The following is a 25,763-nucleotide window of genomic DNA, read 5'->3' on the forward strand; positions in this document are numbered from 1 at the left end:
TGTGTCATTTTGGTCTCTTGTGGACAGCTGTCTCATTGGCAATCATACCACATCTTCTTTTATATTATAGATCCAACGCTGCAATTTTCACCAAAAAAAATCAAATTTTCCACCTTGTCGCACATACATATGAATAAAATCATTACAGCTTCTTTCCTAATGCATATGGAGCAAAACTTTGGTTAGCTTGCTTGATTTGTTTGTATATTGTACAAAATATAAAATATACAAGTTAAACTATGCCTATATATATATATATATTGTTTAAAGATGTCAATCTTATTTTCAAACTTGTATAAACAACTATACAAACAAAGCAAGCAAGCCAACCAAAGTTTTACTTTGCAGGTTTAAGAAATCAGCTGTAATGATTTTATTCAGTTTGGCAAATGTCCGAGCCCGTTAAAAAAAGAACAAACTGAAACTACAGTTGCTGACTTCACTACCTTAAAAAAAGGAACAGTTTAGAAGTCCCATATACTGAAATGTGACCAACAAAAATATTTATAGATTTTGTTAACACTGCCATGTATGTAAATATTTATTCACCTTTTTTACGAACACAAAATTCAAGGATCCCACATTTGCCTTTAATTATCTATACGAACATTGCTGTACTCTTGAATATCAGCACCGGCTGCATTTTATCGACGGCTTACTTTACACCAGTAAGTTTGTCTCATGGGTAGTTGTGTTTTTTCGCTGTTGTTTCGTTGCTTCTGGTGGACAAATACATGAAATCTCTGTGCCATCATCAAACATGTTTATGGCTATATATCGGGTAATTTAAACCCCTTTTTCTTCCCATAGAAACAACTCATCGTTAATCTGAGCATGGAAGTAATACTTTATATCACGAACTATAAATGAGGATACACAAAATGAAAAACTAAGCGAAATTGTGAATCCCGCTTTGCACGAAAAAATGTGTTGTATTTCATTTAATAACACGTGTTCTTGGTTGATTGTAAACACGTAGTATTCCATCATGCATTGTGACTCATTTAGTGGATTGGTCAAAAACCTAGGTAAAAATAAATTGCGTCACATGTAAATATACAATTACATGTGCGAGAACATAAGTATGCTAATTTATGCATTTCCATATAAGGTAGTGGTCCCGACCTGTTAAATTACAATTAAATGTATTCATCAAAGTAATGCATTACATTACAATTAATTTTGCAAAGTAATGCATTGAATTACACATTACATTTGTAAATATATTTTATCAAGTGAAAAGAACAATCAAATTTTTTAAAACAATATGAGGTCACAGAAGATTCTTGCATATACAATAAATGCTAGATGTATTGAATTTTCTTCTACGTATTCACGTAAAAAGTTTATTCAATATGTGATACAAATATTACATTTTGTTTTAAATGTCATATTAAAGGGTTTCAAAGAATTTAAGCTTCATGCGAATTCTACATGTCAAGGTAAACATCTCTACGTCTAATAGAATTTATAGAGATGAAGCTTAACACTTATTTTAATTTAATATTTATTTTACTTTTAAAAACATGATAAATGTATTTTTGGTTTTTTAAATTTCAATCGAAATTTTTACTGAGAATTTTTTTTCTTTATTATATATTAAAATTAGAGTTTAATGACTTAAAGTGTCAAAATGGTGATAGGATTCATTGTAAAACAACCACACTGATTAGTTTTTTTTTATGACAATGTTCAATTATCTGTTATCTAATAATAACAAAGTATTCTTTATGTTTTGGAAAAAAATCAAATACAGTAAATCGAAAAATGTGATAGTGAAAATTGTCTTCATGCTCAACTCCAAAACATATAAATGAAATAAAAAAATAAATAAAACATACATGTACAAGACTAAACAGAGACTCTTGATTTCGGTTAAAATCCCGCAGTTGAAATATGTTTTGTGAGATCTCAACCGTTCCATATACCTCCTGCCAATGTAGAATAAACAAATACACAATAAAACTCAGTTTAAAAGAAGTCCAACTCTGATTTCAGGATAGGTACCAAAAGGTAAAGTGACAATGATACTTGATAATTAACTAGCAGTTACTGACATGCCAAATCCAGACCTCGATTAAACTGATCTTCCTCATCTTAAAAATTGTAATAGAACTTTAAGTACAGAATATTTTTTTATCAGCATGACAAGATCTCCAATTTGAAAACAATGTGGGGAAATCATGCAACAACTCAAGATAGTTAATATTGCTTTAAATGCATGTTTTACTTTATTTTTTAGTCCCCTATCGATGAACTTTACGTGTGCACTACGTCCATCTGTCTATCTGCAAATCAGTTTTCCACACTTTTTTCTTCGTTCTTGAAGATATTGATTTTGTATTAGGTAAATAGTTTCAACGTGACAAGAAATAGATAAAGTTCGAATTTTGTTCCGGTCTAATGATTCAGTCTAGAGTTATAGTCCAGTATCTTATGTTAGAATTCTACGGTACACCCTATTTCAGTACAAAGGGAGATAATTCTTCTTTTTTTTAAGATTTCTAAACAAAATTTCATTTTTTTTTTATCTTTTCTTTGGTAGATTGTCTGAATAATTTTGTGGCAGGTGAGTTTGTTATTCTTCATAGTCTAACTTTCTGAATGCTATATATATGATTTTTTTAAATAAAGTGAAACCTGCATGTTAATCATATAGTAAACTAATTTCATCAAGGTATATATTTCATTACATTACATTACATTGTGTAGATAAAAATTGTTGATTCCAGTGATCAAGTGGCAAATCTATATTAGTTAGTGACAAATGAAAGAAAAAATATTTGGATCTTTTAATTATATTCATTATAATTTGTAAATAGGCATACGTTGTGACCTATAATTGTTAATTTCGTTGTCATTTTGCTCTCATTGGCACATCCTCTTTTTTTATATATTTAATTGTGTTTCAACCTAACTAGTTTTATAGAACTATTAATCATATCTAATGTTAAAGGGTTTTTCACACTTTTTTGTCATGCTTGAAGATATTGTTTTGATAATTTGTATATCATTTCATCATGACAAGTTACAGATCAAGTTCGAAGTTTTGTTTTGGTCTGATAATTTTGTGGAGAGCTAGGGACCTTGGACTTGGAAAATTCACTGATATAACTTGGGATGATTTAGAATAATGCTTGTGGAGGAAAATCATGTAATAAGTAGTGTTCAATGGTAATTTCATGGTAACACAAATACTGTCAGTGTCTATTTTATCTGTTTTAGGGTCAACTTTGTTTTAATGTACGTTTCATTAAGTTGTGTTTTGATACCTGATGTTATCGGAACAATACTTCCTCTTAGTGTCATATTTACAGATTGGTGATGCAAAACATGAAATGTACAAAAAGGGCCAAAAGGCCTTATCAAAACTCAAAAAATATTTTCAGATGACAAACCAAAAATTAAAACTCCTTGTATTTTACCATACAGTCAAATATGTCTTAATCTATGGCAGTGAAATATGGGATGACATAAACTATGGGGTCACTATTTCATACACTTTGCGAAGAACTGCCAGTAGAGATGGCTAAATAGAGATGGCTAAATTGAGCTTTAGTAAATTTATACTTGAATTAAGTTAAAGAGCAACAAATCCGGCAGTTATGGATGAACTGGGCAGATATCCACATTTTGTTAAAGTTTTATTGAATATGTTTTTAATAAATAAATATTATATACAAAAAAGTAGATGTGGTATGATCGCCAATGAGACAACTGTCCACAGCAGACCAAAATGACACAGACATTAACAAATATAGGTCAGTGGACGTCCTTCAACAATGAGCAAAGCCCATACCGCATAGTCAAAAAAAGGCCCTGATATGACAATGTAAAACAATTCAAACGAGAAAACTAACGGCCTTATTTATATTAAAAAAAATAAACGAAAAACAAATATGTAACACATAAACAAACGACAACCACTGAATAACAGGCTCCTGACTTGGGACAGGCACATACATAAATAATGTGGCGGGGTTAAACATGTTAGCGGGATCTCAACCCTCCCCTAACCTCGGACAGTGGTATAACAGTACAACATAAGAACGAACTATAAAAATCAGTTGAAAAAGGCTTAACTCCTCAGATGGACAAAATTACAAGTGGACTATATGTTTTAAAAAATCTGATGAATTATTATTAAAAAAAGCCTTCATCCGCTCAAAATCGCGACACGATGGACAGAAAAATGCTGGTTTACAAGTATTCAAACTTTTTTTAAATACTATGGCATCAATGAAAATCAAGCACTTAATTTAAAAACAAAGTTAAAAAGAAAACTATTGATGCAAACCAATACAATCAACATTTCCTCTTTGAATAGATGTTCAAAAGTACTATTAAGGTAAGCACATTTACAAGATGTGTAGCATGTCTTTGATTAACTTTCTATTTTCCACATTTCATTGACAATTTCATAATTTTCTTGTCTGTTTTTGTTGTCTTAGTAATTGTTCTATTTTCAAAATGTGCCATCGATCTGCATTTCTTTCTCTATAGCTTCTAAAGCTGACAGGCATTGTACAGTTACATTTAATGCTCCTATTTTCTCCTTTTCATTTTTAGCATCAAATACTGAAAATATAAAGTAGGATATCTAATTCATTGTTGTTGACTGATGTTGTACAATGTATCTATACAAAAAGTATTACCAAAAATATGTGTTTCCATGACAATTTGTGTAAAGTTAACAACTGACATTAACACTTCTTATTATTATAATACAAAAATAATGAGAATGGAAATGGGGACCGTGTCAACCGTGTAATTAACCTAACCAAAGAGCAGAAAACAGCCGAAGGCTCCAAAGGGTCTTCAACACACACCCTAAGGTACGCTTCAGCTTACCACTAATCCAAAATTTGCACTTGTTCAGTGAAAATGAACATAATATTTTCTAATTCAAACTAACTCCAAAACATATAAATGAACTCAAATTAAGAACTAATCCAAGACTAACAAACAAAGTGTTGATTCACTATCTTAGATTTTTTTATGTGAGTGACAAAACTACCGTGAAAATAAGGTGAAAGTAAGATAAACCTGACATACAGTCATGAAAACCAGACAACCATTATAAGCACCAAATATAGTTACACTGTGGTGAATAATAACAGAGAAACAGACCTTATAACGAACCAAATGTTGACCACTGCACCATCAAAATGACACCAAGGTTAGAATGAACACTGTCAGACAGATATGGTATTCTGTGCAGTCATTTTTTATACCCAATAAAGTTGCCCATATGCTTATAGTATATGAGAAAGGGATCTGTTCATTAAAACATAATTGTATCTTGCAAACCGTAGGCAAGACGATTTAATATCCCTTATTCATATTATTGGGTGGGTTTTTTTGGAGGAGATGGTTTCTCACTACAGCCAGTGTTCCTACTTGGAATAGCATTGTGTATCCCATGTTTTTAGTTAATCACTATATATCAAGCAAATATTCTTTTTCTTTTTCTTTTGTGACTTCACGACGAGATTCAATATGGCTTAACACAATAGGCGAATAATGTACGGTAAACAATTTATTTTTGGACAACAAGTGTGACCTGAACCTGAGTAGCAATTCTGAACGTTTTGAAAAATATGTAGCTCTATGGTCCGCAAATAGTAAAATAATAACATAAAGACCTACGAGATACAATTCCGCAGTTATCAAATGTTGTACTTAAAAGTCTCATTCTATGAAATGCTTATTCTAAATTCGTTCATCTCAAACACATGTCATGTTCTTAAAATATGCCATAATCAGCCATTATTTTCCTAATGACAAATTAACTGTACTAACACTTTGTCATTTTTCAAATTTCTGAGTATATAACTAGACAGAGTTTCTGTTGCTGGAATACCAAGATCTATGTCAATTTTCATTGATCAGTTTTATCAGGAAAATAAACTGTACTTACTTGGAATATCATGGTCTATGACATCATTATGGTTAATAAGTATATCTCGGACACTGACAAATGCAATACCAATATCTTCACATTCTCCATCGTCATCTTCTTCTGAGGGCTCACTTACAACTGTAAAACGAATCCTAAAAAAATACTTTATCTATTATCTGGGTGCTAACTAACTACTTTGAATCGAATCCTGAAAAATTATACTTTATCTATTATCTGGGGGGCTCACTAACAACTGTGAAACGAATCCTAAAAAAAATATTTTATCTATTATCTGGGGGGCTCACTTACAACTGTGAAACGAATCCTAAGAAAATACTTTATCTATTATCTGAGGGCTCACTAACAACTGTGAAACGAATCCAAAAAAATACTTTATCTATTATCTGGAGGCTCATTAACAACTGTGAAACGAATCCTGAAAAAATGTACTTTATCTATTATCTGGGGCTCACTAGCAACTGTAAACGAATCCTGAAAAAAATATACTTTATCTATTATCTGGGGGCTCACTAACAACTGTAAACGAATCCTGACAAAAATATACTTAACTATTATCTAGGGGCTCACCAGCAATCATGAAACGAATCCTGAAAAAAATGTACTTTATCTATTATCTGGGGGCTCACTAACAACTGTGAAACGAATCCTGAAGAAAATGTACTTTATCTATTATCTAGGGGCTCACTAGCAACTGTGAAACGAATCCTGAAAAAAAATATACTTAATCTATTATCTGTGGGCTCACTAGCAACTGAAAACGAATCCTGAAAAGACATATACTTTATCTATTATCTAGGGGCTCACCAGCAACTGTAAAACGAATCCTGACAAAACTATACTTTATCTATTATCTGAGGGGCTCACTTACAACTGTGAAACGAGTCCTGAAAAAAATATTCTTTATCAATTATCTGGGGGATCACTAGCAACTGTGAAACGAGTCCTGAAAAAAATAGACTTCATCTATTATCTGGGGGCTCACTAGCAACTGTGATGGGAATCCTGAAAAAGTATGCTTTATCTATTATCTGGGGGCTCTCTAGCAACTGTGAAACGAATCCTGAAAACAATAAACTTTATCTATTATCTGAGGGGCTCACTTACAACTGTAAAACGAATCCTGAAAAAAAATATACTTTATCTATTATCTGGGATCTCATTAACAATTGTGAAACAAATCCTGAATAAATATACTTTATCTATTATCTGGGCGCTCACTTTCATCTGTGAAACGAATCCTGAAATAAATATACTTTATCTATTATCTGGAGGCTCATTAAACAATTGTGAAATAAATCCTGTAAAAAAAATACTGTATTTATTATCTGGAGCTCACTAACAACTGTGAAACGAATCCTGAAAAAAAATATCCTTTATCAGTTATTTGGGGGGCTCACTAACAAAAGTGAAACGAATCTTGAAAAATATACTTTATCTATAATAAATGGGACTCATTAAAACTTAGTAACATAGCCTGAAGATATACAACCAATGTTACGATCTGGATCAACATTAACAATAGCTCTAGAATGGTAAAAGCGACGCCACTAAAATTCGAACTTGATCTGTGGTTTGTGTTAATAAGCACTGTGTACAAGTTTTATAACATTTGGTTAAGACAAACTAAGAATAAAGGAACTGAAAATTCTGCAATTTTCTATTTATAAAGGGGCACAACTTAAGAACAGTGAAAGTGACACCACTAAAATTCAATCTTGATCTGTGTTCAGAAGTCATAAGCATTGTGTACAAGTTTTATAATCTTTCTTTGAGGAAAACTAAAGTTAAAGAACAGTAACGTAAAATTAAACAACTTTTCAATTTGTTAAGAAACATTACTCTAGAACGGTAAACGTGACGCAACCAAAATTCAACCTTGATCTTTGTTTTGTGGTAGTAAGCATTAGTTATAAGTTTCATAATATTTAGTTGAGGTAAACTTAAGTAGGTGAACAAACACCAATTTTTAGACGTTCATACGGACGGACGGACGTACATATATACATATATATAAACAGACAGACAGACAGACAGACAAGGGTAAAACTTAATGCTCCCTTAGCTACGGTGGTGGCATAAACAAAAATGTTCCTCGTATATGAATAAATGAAACTGAATTTTTCAACTATTAAGATCAGACAGCAATATAGTTTTACTAAATAGTAAAGATAACTCCGTACTTCTGGGGTTATATTGAGAGAGAGACGAAGCAAACAGATATCATTTTGACTTACTGATAACAATATATGAAAAATAGTTGGCACACAGATATGCTCATATGTACCACAGATATCTTTCATGTGTATCGGCATTTAATTTAATTTATCAAGTATATATATCGGGTACAAACCTGCCACCATTCGGATCATCAGGTGACAACATTCCAGCCAGGTATTGTCTCTTAGGATAATTCGTAGCCATGTCGACATGGAAGGCTACAAAACAAAAACATTTATTAATATCTAGGTCATCAGATAGCAACATACTAGTTAGTTGTCAACCTCATTGTCTTGAAGACAAGCTATTCCATGGTAATATAATTCTCCAACACACCCTTATAATTTATCATAAAATGCAATAGATTTCACAAATTCATCAATAGATGGAGAGTTTCTTTCACTATACACGCATAATGTTATGTAAAACTTTCAATAAAACTAACAACAACAAAAGTCAGACATACATTATAAATAAAACGATTCATATTTGACCAATCTATATGACCAGTCAATCTATTGTTTGTTTTAATAGAAAATAAAAAATAAGAAAAGCAAATTAAAGTTTATTGACTCCTCTACAAATAAACTTAGTTTGCAAAACAATATGTTTTGTTCAGGAGGAACACATGTGATCAGCTGTGATTGTGGAAACATGTTGGACAACTTTTTACTTAACTCATTCGCAGAAGAAATGAAATGAATTTATTCTTACTTTTGCTGTAGTTAAAATTGATAGGTTGTTCTGCCTTTGGTTTAGGTAGAGAAAACGGAGTTTCTAGTTCATGTAGCTCGATTCCTAGGAAGTTGTACGAGACAAACAGTTGGCATATACTGTCTTTATCTAGTACTGCTGCACCTGTAGATAGCACTAAGTGGGTTATGGTCACTGTTACTATATTACTCTGAAATAAGTATATTGAATTAAGGATGTTCACCTGATTGGTGAAGAAAAACATGTAAGGATTCTGCGGAACCCAGTGTCTCGCCTAATATATGAAGCTAATAAATGTTTTAAAAACCGTTAACTGCAGATTGTATGCAATGTTAACAGGAAGTAAACTACGTACATAATTTTAAAAGTAACATACGGAAAAACAGGAAATATTTTTTTACAAAATTTCTTTCTATATACTGGCTTTTGATCATAAACAAGCTTCTGCACAAGTTTGGTAGAAATACAGGATAGTTTAAGAAAGTAATTTAAATTTTAAAAACTTTAACCACAGAATAATTGTTATGTTAACTTGCAGGGAAGAAAAGTTCATTTATAAGTGAAGTACGAAAAAGGATTTTTTTACAAAATTTACTTTTCAATACCATCTTCCGATCATAAACAAGCTTTTGTCCTACTTAAGAGTTAATGTACTGTTAACTGGCAGAAAAAACAAAGTCAATTTATAAGTAAAGTACGGATAAACAAGAAATAATTTTTTACACAATCTCCTTCTAGATACTATATTTTCATCATAAACAAGCTTCTGTCCAAGTTTGGTAGAAATCAAGGATAGATTAAGAAAGTTATTTCAAAAAAAAAAATGGCGGAGACCTGATATGGGTAACGCGACTTCTTACAGCAAAACATTTAACAAAAAGAATGGTATTGTCAATCAATTTATAAAAGAAGTTTATCGTGGTTGCATACGAATTCTAAACAGAATAGTTAACCGACTAAAGCTGGTTTCATTACTTCGATCCGATAACTAAACAACGGTCACCAAAACAATGCAACGGCCCATACTTCTTTAAAAACTCATCTAGAAATTGATTTAATTCGATTCGAATGTTTGAAACATCCTCCGTATAGCCCCGACTTAGCGCCGATGGATTTTGCGGAATTCCCGCGTATTAAATATTTTCTCCGTGGACAAAGGTTAGACGATTTACCTGAACTCAGACAGGAAGTAACAAACATAATCTTCAAAATGAAAACAAAACAGTTTGAGAAAATATTTGATGACTGGTAAAAAAGATGTATAAAATTCTTTGAAAAAGGAAGACTACGTTGCGAAAAGTTAAAATGTTGACGTCGTCAAACGTCGGATCGTAAGAAAAAATTGTTTGATGTTCCGGTTTAGTAGATATCGATAAAAATATGATTATTTAAGCAGGTAATGAACTAAAATGTGTGTACAATTAATCAGTAAATCATGAAGTTAGTTATATACTTGTTTTATTTATTGCTGACGGGTAATAAAATATTTTATCGAGATTGTCCTAAAAGTTTACGGACAACCCGTGTACACATACATATAAACATATACATGTAGAGCCAAAAAAAAAATTCAGTCTTAATTCAAATAATTATAATATAATGTAAATTTAATGAAATAGTGCTGCCTCTATTCTATATGTATGTCTAATCATTTTTTATAGCTAAAGGTGTGACTATCACTGTATCAAAGTGCACATTTTGATTTTTACAAGCTTCGGTAATGCGTACACAAAAAGTAAGCATTTTTATGGTTATTTCCAAGCCTTATTTGAATGTTATAGAATTATTGGTACAGTAGTAATTCCTAGGTTGTTGTTTTTTTTTCTTTTTTCCTGTCATCAAAAGAAAGACATTGGTTTCAGACTAAAAATGGAAACATATTTTGACACTTAAAAATGTTTCCTTTATACATGTTCGTTAAAAAAGAAGGAAACAAACTACGTATACTACAATAACACAATAAATTACCAACGAATTGAACAAATCAACGCAAAAAAATCAATTCAGCAACTAAAGTAACATACACTTGCATATAAATGAACACAATGTACATAAATTTATATACACAAACAAATCTAAATTGAAATCAACGTTCACACCTTTGGTTGCGTTGGATAAAATCCGCAATTTTTATTCGTGTGCATGTAATACAGATTTCGTTGTATAGAGGTTTAAATACAGCACAAACAACATTTCTCAATAGACCAAAAAATAGAAAATGTATATTTTAACAAAACGCATTTGACTAGCTAAACAATACGAACAACTGATGTTCTTACACCCTGTTGACTGCCATGGACGATTGCCAAATTAATTGATCACAAGATATAACAAAATGGATTTTAATATTTATTTTATTCCAAAGATAAAACAAGAAACTTGCGACAAGATGGTATTCCACAAACATAAGGTGCAAAACTTTGAACACAATATCCGGATTTCGACAATAAGGGTTTATTTGGTGACATTACGGATTGAAACAGTATTTGGAAGGCTATATTTACTTCAATTTATGATAATTCTTGACTTTTAAGAGTCCAAATAGGTTGAACACATTATATAGACAGGAGGGAAACTACAATACAAGCCCAAACGAATAAATTGAAAAAGTCTAAATTGAAAACAACGTTCAAACCTATGATTGCTTTGGATAAAAATCGCAATTTTCATTCTTGTGCATGCAATACAAATTTCGTTGTACAGGGGTCTAAATACAGCACAAACAGCATTTTCCAAAAGACTCAAAAAAAGTGAAAAAGTATATTTTAACAAAACGCATTTGACTAACAGGACAAAAAACTGATGTTCTTAAACCCTGCTGACTGCCATGAACGATTGCCAAATAATTTGATCACAAGATCATTACAAAATAGGTCTTTTTAATAATGTTATACCAAAGAGAAAAGAAGAAATTTGCGGCAAGATGGTATACCACAAACATGAGGTACAATACGTTGAACAAAATATCCGGATTTCGACAATTAATGTCTCCTCAATGATGCTAGGGATCGAAACAGTATATGGAAGGCCATATCATTTATCTAAATTTAAGGATAGACTATTGAATTTTAAAGAGTCGAAATAGGATGAACGGATTATATAAACCGGAAGAAAAATATAAAACAAGCCCTAACAAAAAAATGTAAACAATTCAAAATTGAAAACAACGTTCAAACCTATGATTGCGCTGGATTAAAACCGCATTTTTATACATGTATATGTTATACAAATTTCGTTAAAGAGTGGTTTAAATAATATTTTCCAAAGGACCAAAAAAGTGAAATTTTTTTAAAGTATATTTTAACCAAATGCATTGACTAACAGGACGAACAACTGATAAAAGCAATGTAACAGTCATATACTACTGTTGCCTTTATTAAGCATTAAAAACCTCAAGGAAAAAAATGACGATAACTATTCTCTCAAAAGTAAGTAGTCATTTATATTTCAGCGTGTGATAAAATAACCACACAAATAATTATATACATGCAAGTTGTCTAAAAAAAACTAATTCAATTTTTTTTTTTATTCAAATAACTATTCATTGATCCATTAATATTTGATTAATCAATTTAGAAGTAATATAACGGAGATTTTCTGCTTGTTATTTTTTGTTTGTATAAGTTAAAGTTAAGTAGACAGTTTGAGGTTTGTATTAATCGCTCATTTACAGTAATATTAACAAAAGCTCACTCAAAAAGCACATAGAAGCACAATTCAACACATATATACTTACATTTACTCTCTTTGCTGTACTAGTATTCTAAAATGTATAGAAGAAAGAAAAAATACATCAGAAATTGTAGATATGTACAAATATGCATGCATAGCATGATATATATTTTACTGGTGACAAAAAGTAGATATGGGAAGCCAAGTCAGTAAACTTATTACAGTATTTGACGGCATACTTGAATGTTTTGTACAAGTTATTACCAATGTTATTTCAACTGATCGGGTGTAGCTTACGTTTCAATTTGCATAAAGACAGTCTATTTGAAGATGTGTGTGATAAGGATGATTGCCGTTATGATTATAACTGATTGCTAATCACCTATCAGTGTCATCAAAGGAATTTACAAAAGAATGACTGGACACTTCATTGATGAATTTATTCTAAAACACCTATCTATAGATGGACTGGTTTATTATGAGCGAGTCGGTTAAACTCCGCCCAGTCAAGTGAAATAAATTGAGTAATAGCAACAACGGAATTCCTTGCGAAAATGCCACTGGTCTCGTGAACTAGTGCGTGTTTCGGGGATCACAGTGAATCCTAAATGACGAATTCGTCTTTTTATTTTTATCTTCTGACCTGATCCAGTTTATAATTTTGACATGTTCATTTCGGGCTTCCTTCATACACGTAGGCAGATCATCAACAATGCAGATATTCTTTCTGGCTAAATTTGACCCATGTGATAAGAATAACTCTTTATCAGCATAACGAATGAATCATATTAATATAGGCTTTGGTCGTTTTCTCTCTCCTGCATTCTTACTAGCTGCATTTGCAAATGGGAAACTATCTACTTTAGCATGTTAAGGGGTTTTTTTTCTCGGTATATATGATATTCAATGATATAAGAAATGTATATTACACAAACTAACTGAACTAGTTTTAAAGTAAGAAGATGTAAAATTATACTGAATTTACATATAAAAAATTACGGATTTGCCATAACATTTTTAACCATGAAATAAAAACAAGTTTACCAACCATGATTTATACTGTTTCGGGTGTTCATTCATAAAAAGAATTCATTACTTGAATAGTTTGTTTCGCTATTGAAAGACAAAAGTCACAGTTAAATAATTTGCTATTGTTTGAACAGGAAAGGGAAAATACCTTAATGTTATCTTTTTATGCAAAAAAGAAATTGAAGATAATTGTTCATTTGATATATTGATATATTGCAGTATGTAATAAATAAATATCAAATTTTAATCGTACATTTTGACAGTCTGTTTTCTCAATAATAATATAAAAATAATAAAATGAAATGTTCATGGTACTATCTACAAAGCATCGAGGATGAGATGTCAATTCTTTTAGATTTTTATAATGGGACTTTATAGAAACCATGTTTCATCTACTTTACACAATAAGTTACATGACTCTCAATAATTGTAATTGTACATTACCTTTCCGATATCTTGAATGGAAAGAATCTTATGTTTATCTGCTGACTTAAGTTTTTTGTGAATTTTCTCTTTACATGAACTACATAGTAAGATATCGCAGTCCACGCATTTCCATTTTATATTCTGTTGATCGCAAAACTGACACATCAAAGCTGTTTGTGCTGCATCCTCATTAGTATTGGATTTTTCCGCCATCACGACACCGTCTAAAATATTACAATACATGACAAATGTATGAGTTGTTATGATATACTGTTTGCTTACAGGTCAGCATTGAAATTAATAGTGAATCATTAGGAAAAGGATTGTATTTTGTTTAAAGGGATAAGCTGTTGAATTGCAAAAAAAATGTTAGTTCTCATATCTTTTATCAACGTACTCGAATTTCATGAAATATGGGCTCTCTATCGAAATTAAGCTTTAAAAAATTGAAAGTGTGCTTAATAAGTGGCTGTCAATCTTTCTGCTAAAAGATTTAAGTTAGCATGTAAGATTTTATTATAAACACGAGCGAATATTCAATAATGCTGACATCTTCACATATATGCACTTGTTTGTTGTTGACCTTTGATTTTGATTTGATTGCACTGTACATTTTTTTCAATCTGGCAAAATCGAAAGTAAATACGCTGAACTTTCGAATAATATATATTCAGCTGAGTGTAAGGTAGTGCAATACACGTTTAATTTCAGCTTTGATAAGTGTTTTATATGAATAATATATATTCAGCTGAGTGTAAGGTAGTGCAATACACATTTAATTTCAGCTTTGATAAGTGTTTTATATGAATAATATATATTCAGCTGAGTGTAAGGTAGTGCAATACACATTTAATTTCAGCTTTGATAAGTGTTTTATATGATTATATATTTTCACTGCTAATCTCGTACTAAGAACAACAATATTGTTTATTTTGTAAAAAATAATTGCGTTCTCCATTTATGCTGTATACTTTACAACACAATTATTTTCATTTACCGGCGTACATTCTTCTATTTGCTGTATTTGTTCAAGGTTATGGTTGTTTTTTTTCTAAAATTGTTTAACATCTATCACTTTATATTATTAATTTTATATTTACCTTGTGTTCAGTGTATGTTTACTTGACTATGTTAGTATATCTTTTTTTAATTTTTCAGCTACTGTTACATGTATATGCTCATACCTAAGACATGGAATCATAACAATATACTGATGTGAAAGATGATATCATTTTTGGCGGGTAAATCAAACATTTCCAATGGTCATAGAGACGAATATTTAAAATTTCTAAACGTAACTGCTGAGAACGAACATATACATTGTAGTTATTACCGTAGTCTGATACCAAATCCCGTTAACTTTTTCGGAAAATTTGAAGAGGATAAATACCAAACAAATTTCCAGGAAATGCTGCCGCCAAACATCTACCGAGAATAAAAATTGGAAAATGAGTAAAAAGATAACTAATTCAAGCTGCAGATTAATTCATCAAGTTAGGTATGACGTCCATTACCACTGAACTAGTATATATATTTGTTTAATAGGGGTCAGCTGAAAATTTTAAAATATGTAAAAATTAAATCACTGTATTTTTTGTTAACCACTTAGTGTGAAAGTACTTTTATTCGTGGGGTACCAATTTTCGTGGTTTTCGTGGATAACTTTATCCACGAATTTAAGTGTCCACCGGAATAAAACAATCATTGTCCAAATCAAGAGATGGAACGATCCCCATCGGTAGGTTTGACTACTGATATGATCTAGAGGATATATTGAATAACGCAAATCTGAGAATACTTTTATAGCAATTACAGAACTACAAGCGCATGCAGGATTATACCAATTTAATCTTTAATAACCTAAACTGTACAACTTTTGCTCTTTTAACTCTCATAAAAATATTTTTGATCGACGAAATTCAGATTTCCGGTATTGGTATGCTAATATGAAAAGTGTACATATGGGAAATAATAATTTCATGCTGGGCTTGATTGTGTTAAGAATTATTTGACAATTCATGATACGTTTATAGCATTTGTTTATGTTACTGTTTTCTTTAGGAGACATGTGTATGGCTTAATTAACACCTTTGATGGTCTTTAATATATTGATCACTTTACCATGGGTTAATTAGTGTTATCACTACGATTTACAAGGGTCAATGTTTACTTTGCAATTTCCTTCAATCCAGACTAATTGTAACCTTCGTTTCTAAAGGCTTTAATTTTCCATTTGTTTTTTTAGAAAACTAAAGTCCACAATTTTAAAAACCCATGAACATGTAAATATTGCTCAAATCACGAAAATTGATACCCACGAATTAAAGTACCTTCACAATATATAACATTTCATAACAATGACTCATCAACATAAATACATATGCCGTAATGCCAAATATCTATTTATAATTATGTCAATATCCATGATAATTGATATCAACTCAGACGTGTTGACAACTGAGGCAGTGATATCCTCGGAGAAGAAACTTCTACCAGATTTGGTACTGACCCATTGGTTGTAAAAAATTCATTCTAGACACCGAGCTTAAAGTGCTGCACACTACACGCGTGTATTGTCTCAATATATGTTTATTTTTCTGCTGTACGCCAAAAATTCTATGCAAACGATGATGTATTGCTACGTTTTTTTAGTCATGGTCACTTTTTTATTTGTTTTGCTTTTTTCCCCTTACCTAATAAAGTAATAAAGTATAAATACACAGAATTATTTCTTATACTTACTTGTATCAGAATATTTATACACATCTAAGTACAACTGAGTTAAGACAGGTAACCATTTTAATATGGTCACACAACAGTAAATCATTGATTTTTCTACACATAAAGATATGAATAAACAAATAAGACAGGTAACCATTTTAATATGGTCACACAACAGTAAATCATTGATTTTTCTACACATAAAGATATGAATAAACAAATAAGACAGGTAACCATTTTAATATGGTCACACAACAGTAAATCATTGATTTTTCTACACATAAAGATATGAATAAACAAATAAGACAAATGTCAATACCCTTATCAAAGTGTACAAATCATTGTGAAATTTTTAATCGAAGTTATTTTAAATAGAATATAGACAGGTAACTATACTTTGTGAAAAAGATCGTCATACTGCAAACGTTTGGTTATTTAATAGTATTGTGTACTATTTTTAGTTTTAATGTACTATTCTATTATCTTTATTTATAAGCAGACATAATTCTATATTCAATGTATTAGATATAAATATAAGTACTATAGGTACAATAAACCGCTATTGCCAATCATACCACATCTCATTTTTTTGTATAAACTCACAGCTTGATTTTAGACATACGTGATTTGACGTTCTGTTAATTGATACATGTAGATGCGTTAATGACAAAATATGTCACATATTGTTGTGCTCACCAAACTAATGGAGTTTGTTTTATAAGCTGAATTTTGGCATTTCTGTTCATTTTTGGGAGGAAAAAGAGAGAGAGAGAGAAAGAGAGAGAGAGAGAGGGAGGGATGGGTTTTTTTTCACAAAAAAAAACGAAAAACTCGAAAACATGAGTTACTTACTTATAACTGAAAGATGAAACGTTTTTCTTACCGTTGTTATATGTTAAAAACTGAAGGCACAAATGTAGAGGAGTGAAAGCGTTTCTTGAATCAAACTTCTGTATCTCTTTATACTTTTTGCAGGAAACGAGAGTTTTTAAGCATATTCAGATGTTTCATCTGCTAATTCTTTACTACCGCTTCCCAGCCTTAATCACAGGCTTCCATTCCCTAGTCAAAATCCTTCTACTCCAAACATAATTGACATTTTGAAATGATTTCGATTATAATCAACTATGTCGATTCTACTCGATAATGCCCTTTTAGGTCAAGTATGTTAATTCGAGTCAAATATGTAAATTCTAGTCGAAAAGACCAGTTCTCGTCAAGTATGTCAACTCTAGTCGAATATGTCAATTCTAGTTCATTATTTCAATTCTAGTTGAATATGTCAGTTCTAGTCAATTATATCTATCGAAGTCGTGAATGTCAAATCTAGTCGAATATGTAAATTCTAATCAAGTATGCCATTTCTTGATTGAGTTTTAAATATCTCTTATGGCATAATGGTTGAAAAATGACAATTTACCTAAAGTTGTAGTTGAATATGTCTGTTTTAGTCAAGTATTTCAATTCTAGTCAAGTGTGTCAACTCTTGTGAATATGTCAGTTCTGTGCGATTACGTCAAATCTAGTTGAATATGTCGGTTCTAGTCAATTATTTAAATTATAGACGAATGTGTCAGTTATAGGCGAATATGTCAATTATAGGCGAATATGTCAATTATAGGCAAATATGCCAATTATAGGCGAATATGTCAATTCTAGTTGGAAATGTCAATTCTAGTCGAATATGTCAACTCTAGTCGAATATGTCAATTTTAGTCGAATATGTCAATACTAGTCAAGTATATCAACTTTTTTCGAATATGTCAGTTCTAAGCGATTATGTAAATTCTAGTTGAATATGTCGTTTCTAGTCAAGTATGTCAATTCTAGTCGAATGAGTTTTAGTCTTATTTGTCAATTATAGTTGTATGTTCAGTCTAGTCGATTGCGCCAATTCTAGTCAATTTTGTCAATTCCAATCAAAATGATAATCAAAATGATTCTTCGGATTTGTACGTTTTGATCATTCGGATGAAAACACATTGGACAGTATGTACCTTATTCCAATGGAAGCCTACGAGAGACAAAAAGGCAAAATGTTTACAAATGATATAAAAAGGGTGGAGGAGATTTCAGTTGATTTACGTACCTGATTAAGTTTACATATCTCTTATAGCATTATGGTTGAAAAATGACAATATACTTTTAATGAAATAAATAATATCAAATTCTATGTCGGTGCCAAAGTGCTTGAAATTATTGATGAAAAGAGTCATTGAAGGTTTTTATTCAACAGTTCATATAAGTTGATGCAACATATATTTTCGTTTTGTCTAAAAGATTCGATTGTGTAATTACATGTTAATAGAAATTTCTTTTAAACGTCATTTTTGTTTATAGTAATAAAAAAATAATGAATGCTACCTGTAATTGATATGTCCCTAAAACAATAATTTTATTCCCTTATATATAGCCTGACATTAGTTTTTTTCTTTTGAAGACAGATGTTTAATTCTCATGAAAGATTTTGTCTACAAACTTTACTTGCAGTTGTTAATTATTTGTTTTAAGTCTGCGATAGATAGTGTTTCAATGCTGATCTGATGAAACTTAAATAATTTTTATTCATAATTTTGAATCTACATTGTATTATACTGATTTAACAATACTTTTTCATTGTACCAGTATTGACATCATTGACGAGTCACGTGATTTGTATTGTTTTCCGTCGCTGGGTTTATGTCTCATCGATATCGATGATTTTTATTTCTAAATATTACAGAACATCTATAATACTAAAATAACTGGGTCAAATTTGTCAGCCGTCATCGAGTAAAAACGACAAATCAAAGAATTCAACTTTATATATAGCTAATATAGGACAATGGTGTTGATTAAAAATTACACCACTTTAGACCCGTTTGTTTTCCACATAATTAATATTGCCAACAAGTAACCAGTTCCGGGTCGAATCCGATACCGATACCAATAGTATATTCACCTGTTACCTCAAACTTCCCGGCAGTTCTTGTATTTAATTAAAGACACAGGCGAACAAATGAGGCGAATTAAAACATGTTTTGTGAAATCTCGACTCTCCCACTATATCTCTATCCAGTGCAGAATACACAAAGACGCCTATTTTTTTAATATAAATTAAATGTGCTTTCTATTTATCTATATATATTTTTTCTTTCTCTTTAGCTGAAGTATGGATAGGCCTTAAAGATATCCAGATAGAAGGACAATAAATGTGAGTGTCGGATAATACTGGGATATCCACCAGTTACTCGCAGGGAAAAGAACCAAATAGCGGAAGGGAAAAAATTGCGTTAACTATTGCTAGAATATATGTGGACAGAAGGCTTATGGATGGAATGATCTTCCATGTGACTATCCAATAGGATATGTCTGTGAACAACAATTTTAAATCTTCAGAACTACCGGGGAGTTTGAGGTAACAGGTAAATATACTATTGGTATCGGTATCGGATTCGACCCGGCGCTGGTTAATTATTGGCAATATTTAATTATGTGGAAAACAAAAGGGTCTGGAGTGGTGTAATTTTTAATCAACACCATTGTCCTATATTAGCTATATATAAAGTTGAATTTTTTTATTTGTCGATTTTACTAGATGTCGGCTGACAAATTTGACCCCGTTATTTTAGTATTATAGAAGTACTGTAATATTGAGAAAAAGATCATCGATATCGATGAGACATCAACCCAGCGACGGAAAACAATACAAATGACGTGACTCGTCAATCATGTCAATACTGGTAATATGAAAAAGTATTTTTAAATCAGTATAATACAATTTAGATTCAAAATTATGAATAAAACTAAATTAAGTTTCATCAGAACAGCATTGAAACACTATTCAGCGGAGACTTAAAACAAATAATTAACAACTGCAAGTAAAGTTAGTAGACAAAATTTTTCACGAGAATTAAACATCTCTTCAAAAGAAAAAAAACTAATGTCAGGCTCTAATAAGGGAATAAAATTATACAATTAACACATAGTTGAGATTGTTATCCCGAGAAAACATTGTCAACCGCGGCGAAGCCAAGGTTGACAATGCTTTTTCGAGGGGTATACGTACCAATCTGCTTAATAATAACACTTGGTTGTAGTTTTTTTCTTTTCCATATGCATTTGCGTCAATGTTTCCATATAAATTTCCAAAGACATACTAGTATTTAGTGGTTTAACCTTCTGTTATGTGTGGGTTTTTTTTTCTCTACTTATAAATACTTCTTAGAAACTCAGTCAACCATGTTCGTCAAAGTTTCATATACTTACTCGCCAAAACGTAATAGTAAAAAAAATATATGAATTTAAGGCGCAATTACTACATAAGTAAGCCGCCTACTAAAATCAATAACAAAAACAACGTTATACTAAACGAAAGAGTGCCATTGGTACTTTGTTCACAATAGAAGATACCTTTCAATTTAGAAATTAACCATGAGTTCTCTGATCCACTTCCAACCTTCGCCAAGTAACCACCTTTTTGCTGGCAGTTATTCTACAAGAGAACAATAAATAACAAACGATTAAACTATATTCGAGAGTCCAAAGATTCAATCAAGATATTGTTCTTTGTAAGAGTTTTCCTGTCATGGAGGTATAAGTGAACATGATCGAGATGTAACGGGTGGACATTTTACACAAACTACCGTGAAACCCGAGTGAAAGACCAGTGGTAATTTTTATCAACAATTTATTTTTCTTGTGTCTCAAGTCAGAGTTTAGTTGGTCATCTAGTTCCCGTTTGTTTGATTGGTTGTGTTTTTTATCTATTTTTTTTTTTCAGGGGGATGGGGTATTTGAAGAATGTTCAACGATATAAATATAGATATTTAAGTCGGAATAATAATCTACAATCTAATAATATATCCGAGCATATGTTGCATAACTCAGTAGAAATGGTTTCTAGGGCTCAATACACTCAATTATAAAAACGACAATTTTAACGAGGTAATACATACCGAAAGAGATATTTTCAATTTAAATTACTTTTGCCTGTTGGTGACCCTCTGCTGTTGTTTTTTATTTGGTCGGGTTGTTGTCTCTTTGACACATTCCCCATTTCAAGTCTCAATTTTATTTGCAATATTACATGTCACTTTTCCGAGGATACAAATTTCAGTAAACGATACCAAAATCAACATAAAAACGTGTTATATGCTTACGTGACAGTTGTTGAAATTTGATATAGTATTTCATGTATTCACTATTGATGTAAGATATGAAAAAAATAATCTGTCACCGATTGCTATATTAATAAACGTAAAAAAATTTCCTCTTCATTTAATGTTTTATGCATGCTAATATTATTTATTTTGTACTTTGATTTCTTTAAGATATTTTTTTTATTGATTTAATTTATCTAGAAGAAATCCAGTCATTGTGTTAAATAACCAATTTGTACCATTGCCATTTTGCACTCAAAATAACCAATTCGTACCATGAATTTTTAATTACTTACCATGAACATAAACCATTTCGTACCTCATGTAAATAACCTTTAACATCTCATACAATATGTAAAAAAAATGCTTTACCATTTCGCACTATATGAAAAAGATGATTTACGATTCGTACCAACTTTATTTTTCTCAAAAACGATCAAAAGGTCTTTTATTGTACCAGAAAACCTCTTGGATGAGCCAGGGATCTCCATGGAAGAAATTGAACGATGGAGGAACTTTTACCATCACAAAAAATGTTTACGCCGTACAGTGTAACGCGATCGAAAGTATTTCATCCCTCCATATAAGGAATGGTGAACATGCTTATTTATTGCTTATTTAAATTATATTTATTTGAATTAACATTATAATAGAAGTATAAATATTTTCAATAATTGCCCCCTCCCCTTAGTATAGAATGACCAAAAGCAGTAATAAAGGTCCCCATGTATAGTTTTCTTGCTAATTTTTTTGGTAATTGCTAAGTGGGTTTAAAACCATGTGAAGCTTTTTTTTTACGACTGTCAAATTCAGACATGCAACATGCATCTTTCAAGTCTGAATAGACGCGGATGTATCAATATGATGGTAAACTACGAATTAAATTCTGAATTACTATACGATATTTCTTTACAGGAAATATTAAGTTTTAGTACGGTGACAAGTAAGGTAAATTTAAAAATTTAATTGACCGAAATACCTCACGGCTAATTTTGGTCTTAATTTGAAGATAAATATAATACCATTCGATTTAGGCATGTCGTAGAATGCCAAAGTGGTGCAGATCTGTGATAAATGCGATCAAAGGTAAAAAGGGGGGATTTTAAAAAATCGAATTTTTGGAACATTTTGGACAATTTCTTGGTAGTTCCTCGTGATAACTGAGAAACAATTTCAATGGAAGCAAGCTCTTGGGATGCTGCACAACTTCAGCTTTTTATATTTATGCCAGATTGACATAAATTAGTGCTGCTGACCCCAGCAACCAATATGAAAGAAAATGATAAAGACTATCTTTATTTACAAAAATTATCGATAGAAAATATTCATATTTTATATTCAGCTTTGCAATAATATATTACAATATATAAAGATATTTTGGGTGAAATTTTGTTAAGATAACATAAGATGAAGGAGAAGTTAGTACTGTCAAGTTTACACCCGGTCCATGATTCAATGGAAAAATGATGAAATTCATTATTACTTCTTTAAATCAAAAATATTAATGTTGAAACTATTAAAATAGTCTTGATGAATAGATGTCAGCATGAACACGATAGTATATGAAGTTTTATTTATGACAATAGGTCAACCAGTGCAGGAATAATAGCATTTGAAATTAAACTGCATGACGATGTGCGTCCCCCTTTTCATAAAACAACACAAACAACAAAAAAGTAGTAGACTTTTGACTTTAACTGTTTTAAAGCACTATATATATCTATAATCACGATTCACAGAAATTTTGATAAAAATGAAGATATTTGTGTATTATATATCAGTAACATTTGATATTATTATTCACGTCCGATGATTTAAAGGGTTACGAAAAACTAACATGTATACCTTCAGAGAGATCTACTACGTTTGTATTAAGGTCACGGAATGCATCATGACAAGAAAGCATTGTTTGCGAGAACTTTTTGTCTATGTTAGCAATTTTTCGTTGGCTTGAACACCATTCACAAAATATCTTGAACCATATTGCCATCACTGTTTTATACGCTAATGTATAAGCTCTAACTCCGCGATTAAACTGCTTGCCTTGGAGAATCTGATCTACAGTACATCCTAACACATAAAATCTGTATACTCAGTCAAAAACTAGACACCGACATTGATATAATTATGTCTGATTAAATTTGAAAATAAAGAAAATACACAGTTTTATTTTCTGTAAAAACACAGCAAATCACAAGTCAGGGGAAAATAGGAAAAGGGAAAGCAACAAGACTTATTTAGGTAAAGATCGAATAGTATAACTGCTACATGATGAGTATTATAAAACGGAGCGAAAACTTAATTTGCATGCTTTTTCGAAATTTTAAGTATTAGAACTTCTTGCATATTGATAATTATACTATATTTTGTGAAAATGTACCACTGATGATATATATAAGAAATGTTATATACTTTTGTCAGACGGTAACATTGTAAAAATGACATAAACATTTGAAAATCGTCCAATTCACTTAATTTATATGTTCATATGATAAGAACGTTTGATATCAAAATAAAACTGATACATTACTCTTTCATGTGATAACAACTTTTGTGATGATATCTTCATTCGGGAATTAGATATAAACGTTCCCGTTTTTGAATATGAAAAAAGAAAAAAATCCAAAAGTCACACTTTATCGCAATTTTAGAAAAAAAACTGCACCGTTGGAAAACTGTACGACAGGGCTAAAATGAAAGTATATTGTTAACTTTATCTTCATGTGCATTTTCAGCCGTGAGGTATTTCGGTCCATTAAACTCTTTAACTAATTGACTTTTCCTGATTTGTCACTCCATTTGCGGAAACAAGGTTGAATAATTCGCCAAATGAATCGTTTATCTTAGATAGTATTCTCTTGCCTGATTTGTTGATCTACCTGTACAAGGTCAGGTACAAGTGATTAGCGATCTTAATCCGGATATCCCTCAGGTGTCAAAACTGTACTTAGGAGATAACTGTATTGTATTTTAAGCTCCGACGGCGTCAATTGGGGATTTGATGGTCGCAAAGTTTACTGGCGACCCGTTAGCAAACGTTGTTGCATTAGAATGGATTATAATATAAAAAAGCCTAGGGTTATGCAATTACATGCATTTGATTATACTTGCTAAAAAAATGGCGTTGAGCTATAAAAACGATAACAGTTTTGTACGATGGCGGAAGACAATTTAACGATGTCGCGGGTCATTTGACGATGGCGCATGACATTTGAACGAAGGCGGGGCGCCATCGTTAAACAGGCCATAGAGATCCCTAATGAGTAAATATGTACGAGAATGTGGTGTAATTCAAATGAAACAGCTCTATAATTTTTAATATGCACATTATATAATTTCTTACAATGTAATGCACAAATTATATAACTTTTTATGATTTAGCAAGCCACATCGTACAAATCTCATCATTTATATTTTTGTTCTTAATTTCTATTATTTATTCTCTACTATGTAGTGTGCATTTTGACAGGAAATTATCGTGATTCAATTTTTTTTTTTCTTGTACCATTTTTTCTTACTTATTTTATTCCTCCAGTGGCAATGTGGGGACTGACTGCCAAAGCGGGGCCGGCTTTAGTTATTCGCAATATAATCAACCAATGAGCCCGCACCCTATGTTGTAACAATCATCCGATCAACCAAGTATTTCGAAACATATTAAGAATTCAAGAAACAGACAAGTCCATGAAAATGAGGTTAAGTTCAGATAAACCCTGCAAGACAGACATATTTGTTTTTCATTCATTATTTTGTATATAAATCACCCATTATTTTTCTCATTTGAAATGTTTCAAATTGTTCATTTGTCATTTTTGCCTTTAAAACCAACTATGCAGAATGGGATTTATTCATTGTTGAAGTACATATGGTGACCTACATCTATAGTTATTTCCGTGTTATTTGGTCCCTTGTGTTTCATT

The 25,763-nt window shown here is 31.1% G+C and overlaps 1 protein-coding gene across 5 annotated transcripts; it reads right to left on the reverse strand.

Annotated features, from left to right (window-relative positions):
- Positions 1-1,764: 1,764 nt before the first annotated feature.
- Positions 1,765-16,856, reverse strand: LOC143053529 (protein fantom-like). Of its 5 annotated transcripts, XM_076226322.1 has the most exons (8): positions 16,724-16,840; positions 15,315-15,406; positions 14,000-14,205; positions 12,591-12,617; positions 8,855-9,044; positions 8,274-8,358; positions 5,921-6,054; positions 1,765-4,578 (listed from the first exon to the last, which is right to left on the reverse strand). In XM_076226322.1, exons 3-8 carry the CDS (start codon positions 14,192-14,194, stop codon positions 4,466-4,468), a joined length of 744 nt encoding a protein of 247 aa, XP_076082437.1. In that variant the 5' UTR covers positions 14,195-14,205; positions 15,315-15,406; positions 16,724-16,840; the 3' UTR covers positions 1,765-4,465. The 5 variants fall into 5 exon arrangements, with proteins under 5 accessions (XP_076082437.1, XP_076082436.1, XP_076082438.1 ...); XM_076226321.1 differs by lacking the exon at positions 15,315-15,406 and having other exon boundaries at positions 16,724-16,856; XM_076226323.1 differs by lacking the exons at positions 15,315-15,406; positions 16,724-16,840 and adding an exon at positions 15,082-15,226.
- Positions 16,857-25,763: the final 8,907 nt, after the last annotated feature.

This window comes from Mytilus galloprovincialis, chromosome 12 (assembly GCF_965363235.1).
Source record: "Mytilus galloprovincialis chromosome 12, xbMytGall1.hap1.1, whole genome shotgun sequence".
NCBI classification, from domain to species: Eukaryota; Metazoa; Mollusca; class Bivalvia; order Mytilida; family Mytilidae; genus Mytilus; species Mytilus galloprovincialis.